The 6,144-nt window shown below is 49.4% G+C and overlaps 1 protein-coding gene across 1 annotated transcript in view; it reads left to right on the top strand.

Moving 5' to 3' along the window:
* Positions 1-259: 259 nt before the first annotated feature.
* LOC149431219 (ribosome quality control complex subunit TCF25-like) overlaps positions 260-6,144 on the top strand; it is a gene marked incomplete at its 5' end in the record, with an annotated part of 25,735 nt that continues 19,850 nt past the window's right edge. The window contains 2 exons of the mRNA XM_089665776.1: positions 260-352; positions 1,317-1,409. Of these exons, the coding sequence (XP_089521902.1) occupies positions 260-352; positions 1,317-1,409 (186 nt within the window). The remainder of the gene's footprint in view (positions 353-1,316; positions 1,410-6,144) is intronic.

Genomic DNA, 6,144 nt, shown 5'->3' with positions numbered 1-6,144 from the left:
ATACACACACACACACACACATATATATACACACACACACACATACATATATATATATATATACACACATATACAAACACACGTATATACACGTATACACACACGTATACACACACGTATACACATATATACACACACGTATACACACACACACACATGTACACACACTGGACGGGACGGATTGCCGTGTTTCCTCCTCTCCATCTATGTACCGATATCTGCAGTTTATATCTGACTTCCGGAATGTTTTGTGTTGCAGAGAGAGCCTCTACAGCCTGGAGTGTGCATTTCACCCCGTGTTCAGCCTCACCAGCGGGAGCTGCAGACTGGACTACCGGCGCCCCGAGAACAGGTCTGTCACCGGATTGGTCCGTCATCAACTATTCTTATATTCCAATCTTTATTGAAAAGAGCAAATGTACAGAAAGTACAAAGCGATGAGGTGTTGGTCTGACGTGTGGACATGGGTAGCATCGGCATTGTGCAGACAAATTGAGGAAATGAACATTGCACACGTATGTGGGACTGAACATTGCATACATAAGTGGGAGCGAACATTGCATACATATGTGGGACCAAACATTGCATACATATATGGGACTGAACATGGCACACATATGTGGGACCGAACATGGCATACACATGTGGGACCAAACATTGCATACATATATGGGACTGAACAAGGCATACATATGTGGGACTGAACATTGCACACATATGTGGGACTGAACATTGCACACACATGTGGGACTGAACATGGCACACACATGTGGGACTGAACATGGCACACACATGTGGGACTGAACATGGCACACATATGTGGGACTGAACATGGCACACATATGTGGGACTGAACATGGCACACATATGTGGGACTGAACATGGCACACATATGTGGGACTGAACATGGCACACATATGTGGGACTGAACATTGGACACATATGTGGGACTGAACATGGCACACATATGTGGGACTGAACATTGCATACATATGTGGGACTGAACATGGCATACATATGTGGGATCGAGAAGTCCCTCTGGTGTCACCCAGAGATAAAAGGGGAACCCGTGACAATTGACATGGATGGACGATGTTTAATATTCGCATTTTTTAATAGTGAATGAATCCGGTGACACCAATCTCATGTTCTTCCCACTGAATGAATCCGGTGACACCAATCTCATGTTCTTCCCACTGAATGAATCCGGTGACACCATTCTCATGTTCTTCCCACTGAATGAATCCAGTGACACCAATCTCATGTTCTTCCCACTGAATGAATCCGGTGACACCAATCTCATGTTCTTCCCACAGGGGGTTTTTCTTGGCTCTTTTCAAGCACATGTTGTTCCTGGAGAAGAGAGGTTGTCCAAGAACTGCCCTGGAGTTCTGTAAGCTCATCCTGAGGTGAGTCCCGGCTCTCAGACACCCGTCTTACTCCACCGAAAACAAAGTGAAGCTTCAGATGAGATCTGTGCAATCCGCAATATCGATTATTTCACAATAAATGTCCCGAAAAGATAATGAAAACCACAAATCCATCATCCTGAAGTGAGTCCTGACACCAGTGCGGGTCATGTGATCTCTCCTGAGTCTTCCGTACATCAGCAATCACGCCTCTTCTTTACATGTATGATACACATTTGAGCTGCATATGATACCGAATAAGAGATCGACTTCACATCCGTGTATCAGCCCGAGCGAGGGGAAAAAAAGGGAACAATTCGACCGGACTTTAGGTTACGAGGCCAAATGCAGTCCGCTCACCTTCACATTCGACCTCTTACCCTAAAGTCGGGTCGAATTGTGCCTTTTTTCCCCTCGCTCGGGCTGATACACGGATGTGAAGTCGATCTCTTACTGTGTATCATATATGTGAAGAGGGGACATGTAGTGCTCACTGTACTTATTGATAATAAAAGCAATCGGTGTAAAAACATTCCCAGGGATAGAAGCAGAAGATCGTGTACAGAGCGATGCTTCGCAGTAGGCGCCAGCAGTCCGCGAAGGGGCGGACTGACAATTCATGGGGCCCCCGGGCAATAGGGGAACATGGGGCCCTTGCCCAAACGCAAAAAAGCCTATGAAAAAGGTACCAGGGGCATCTCATGGGACCCCCTACTGGCCAAATGGTCAGTCCACCACTGGGTCTGCGTGTTCCGGATCCTCACAGCTCAGCGTGTTCCGGATTCTCACAGCTCAGCGTGTTCCGGATCCTCACAGCTCAGCGCGTTCCGGAATTCTCACCACTCAGCGTGTTCCGGATTCTCACAGCTCAGCGTGTTCCAGAATTCTCACCGCTCAGCGTGTTCCGGATTCTCACCGCTCAGCGTGTTCCGGATTCTCACCGCTCAGCGTGTTCCAGAATTCTCACCGCTCAGCGTGTTCCGGATTCTCACCGCTCAGCGTGTTCCGGATTCTCACCGCTCAGCGTGTTCCGGATTCATACCGCTCAGAGTGTTCCAGATTCTCACAGCTCAGCGTGTTCCGGATTCTCACCGCTCAGTGTGAATATATACTAATTCCCTCCAAGGCAGTGATAGGATCCTATATGGATCTGTACATATAAATAAAACGTGACACAGTGATGATCTAATATACACACGTGAATCATAAATAAATTCCTAATCCCCCTCCAATCCACACTTGAGGGATCCCCCCTCCTATCCACACTTGAGGGATCCCCCCTCCTATCCACACTTGAGGGATCCCCCCTCCAATCCACACTTGAGGGATCCCCCCTCCAATCCACACTTGAGGGATCCCCCCTCCAATCCACACTTGAGGGATCCCCCCTCCAATCCACACTTGAGGGATCCCCCCTCCTATCCACACTTGAGGGATCCCCCCTCCAATCCACACTTGAGGGATCCCCCCTCCAATCCACACTTGAGGGATCACCCCTCCATCCACGCTTGAGGGATCCCCCCTCCAATCCACACTTGAGGGATCCCCCCTCCAATCCACACTTGAGGGATCACCCCTCCAATCCACGCTTGAGGGATCCCCCCTCCTATCCACACTTGAGGGATCCCCCCTCCTATCCACACTTGAGGGATCCCCCCTCCAATCCACACTTGAGGGATCCCCCCTCCAATCCACACTTGAGGGATCACCCCTCCAATCCACGCTTGAGGGATCCCCCCTCCTATCCACACTTGAGGGATCCCCCCTCCTATCCACACTTGAGGGATCCCCCCTCCTATCCACACTTGAGGGATCCCCCCTCCAATCCACACTTGAGGGATCACCCCTCCAATCCACACTTGAGGGATCACCCCTCCTATCCACACTTGAGGGATCCCCCCTCCTATCCACACTTGAGGGATCCCCCCTCCAATCCACACTTGAGGGATCACCCCTCCAATCCACACTTGAGGGATCCCCCCTCCAATCCACACTTGAGGGATCCCCCCTCCTATCCACACTTGAGGGATCACCCCTCCAATCCACGCTTGAGGGATCCCCCCTCCTATCCACACTTGAGGGATCCCCCCTCCTATCCACACTTGAGGGATCCCCCCTCCTATCCACACTTGAGGGATCCCCCCTCCAATCCACACTTGAGGGATCACTTAATTACAGATAAATGGTGCCTCCTGCGGGGATAAATGACTGCCACGTGATAAGTGAAGCACACTTGACAACATATGAAATCCAGACAACTACAAATCAGGGCCCCATAAATACTTCAATGAATACAGTCCACAGAAAACATGAAATCGTGCTGCAAATATGGAAAACCACGCAAGTGGTAATGTGTAGTCGTGGTCACATCACAGGTGCAAATCCTCCAATGGCCAAAATGCCCCTCACCTCCTTACAGTGACCCCACAGGGCCCGCTCGCTTCTAGGGTCACACCCCGATCCTCACAGGTAATACTCTTCGTAGGTCAATCACCCCCCTCGGTGTCAGCAATGGTGGCACTCACTCCTCTCCTCCAGCCGCTGACATCAGCAACACGGCTCGCCCTCCACACAGGATCCAGGTAATAAAACAGAGATCCTCCGTGGTGTCATAACGGTTTAATATGAATAAAAATGCCCACTACTCACATATCCGTAGTAAAACAATCACTTTTCACCACTATGGGTATAGGGTGCACCAAGATGGCGCCCACGCCGGAAGTGACATCACCGCGTACCAGAAGTTCCTCCCCGCGTACCTTCGTGTTCATATGTACAGATCCATATAGGATCCTATCGCTGTCTTGGAGGGAATTAGTATATTCATAGCGCTGCTCCATCAGGTATCCTTCTGAATCCAAAATGGACAAAACTTCCGGTTTAATTGGGAACTTTCGGCGCCAATTTAAAAAATCTGAAAGCATTCAAAAACAGCGATCCTGGTGATCCTGGTGAGCCGCGCGATTCTGGTGATCCTGGCGATTCTGGTGATCCTGGCGATTCTGGTGATCCTGGCGATTCTGGTGATCCTGGCGATTCTGGTGATCCTCGCGATCCTGGTGATCCTCGCGATCCTGGTGATCCTCGCGATCCTGGTGATCCTCGCGATCCTGGTGATCCTCGCGATCCTGGTGATCCTCGCGATCCTGGTGCTCCTGGCGATTCTGGTGCTCCTGGCGATTCTGGTGATCCTCGCGATTCTGGTGATCCTCGCGATCCTGGTGATCCTCGCGATCCTGGTGCTCCTGGCGATTCTGGTGCTCCTGGCGATTCTGGTGATCCTCGCGATCCTGGTGATCCTCGCGATCCTGGTGATCCTGGTGATCCTGGCGATTCTGGTGATCCTGGTGATCCTCGCAATTCTGGTGATCCTGGCGATTCTGGTCATCCTTGTGATCCTGGTGATCCTCGCGATCCTGGCGATTCTGGTGATCCTGGTGATCCTGGTGATCCTCGCGATTCTGGTGATCTTCGCGATTCTGGTGATCCTCGCAATTCTGGTAATCCTGGCGATCCTGGTGATCCTCGCGATTCTGGTGATCTTCGCGATTCTGGTGATCCTCGCGATCCTGGCGATTCTGGTGCTCCTGGCGATTCTGGTGCTCCTGGCGATCCTCGCAATTCTGGTGATCCTGGCGATCCTTGCGATTCTGGCGATCTTCGTGATCCTGGCGATTCTGGTGTTTTGAATGCTTTCAAGTGCAGAGGAGGGATTTGGGGTCTCATAAAGAGTACCTGTCATTGCCTATTGCTGTTCCAGGGGGGGTTTACATTCCTTGTCACAGCAGGAAAAGTGGGAAGAAAAAGTAAAAAGTGAAGAACAAAAATTAAAGCGACTGTGAAAAAAAAAAAAGTAATAATTTACCCCCTCGCCCTCCAGAGGATTTACCCCCCTTCCCGACCAGGCCATTTTTTTGCGATACGGCGTTGCGGTACTTTTAATTGACAATTGCGCGATCATGCAAATGAAACTTACATCAGTCTCTCGGCGTCTGTGATAAATTCACAAAATGATATGTGTTCCCCCTCCCCCCCCCCCCCCCCAAAAAAAAAAAATTCACCTTCATGGAAACATTTGTTTTAATCCGTGTAAACCCAAAACTTGTCTATAGCTTCCAATCTCCTACATTCCGCCTCCAATTGTGCCTTTCTTGAACTCTCAGGGGAGAAAGTGAAACTTTTTGCGTCTAGGCCAGGGGTAGGCAACCTGCGGCTTTCTAGCTGTTGTGGAACTACATTTCCCATGAGGCATTGCAAAGATTACAAAACTGACAGTTACAGCTGTGACTTGCAGAGGCATGATGGGACTTGTAGTCCTGCAACAGCTGGAGAGCCTCAGGTTGCCTACCCCTGGCCTAGGGGATTGAGTATTATTTAGAGGGATTGTTTATTTTGGATTGACCGTCATTTTTGTGAAAATGACGTCCTTTTTCCCCCACAAATAGTTTTGTTTCGGTGGTGTTCGATCCCCTGAGCGGTTTTTATTTTTTGTGCTATAGACAAAAAAAGACCGACAATTTTGAAAAACTTGTCCAGTAAAAAAAAATAAAAAATAAAATTTCATCATAATTTTCGGCCAAAATGTCTCCCGCTCCGTGTCTTCACTGAGCAATCCCGATACGTGTAAATTAATTGGTTTTTGTGAAAATTATCGCGTCTACAAATGGCGGGATAGATACGGGGATTTTATTTTTATACTAGTAATGGCGGCGATCAGCAACTTATAGCGGGACTG

This window comes from Staurois parvus, unplaced genomic scaffold (genome assembly GCF_062004578.1).
Source record: "Staurois parvus isolate SC_StPar_1 unplaced genomic scaffold, SC_StPar_1.0 ptg002340l, whole genome shotgun sequence".
NCBI classification, from domain to species: Eukaryota; Metazoa; Chordata; class Amphibia; order Anura; family Ranidae; genus Staurois; species Staurois parvus.
Note: the sequence above shows the minus strand (reverse complement) of the source record. Positions and strands in the feature narration are given on the sequence as shown.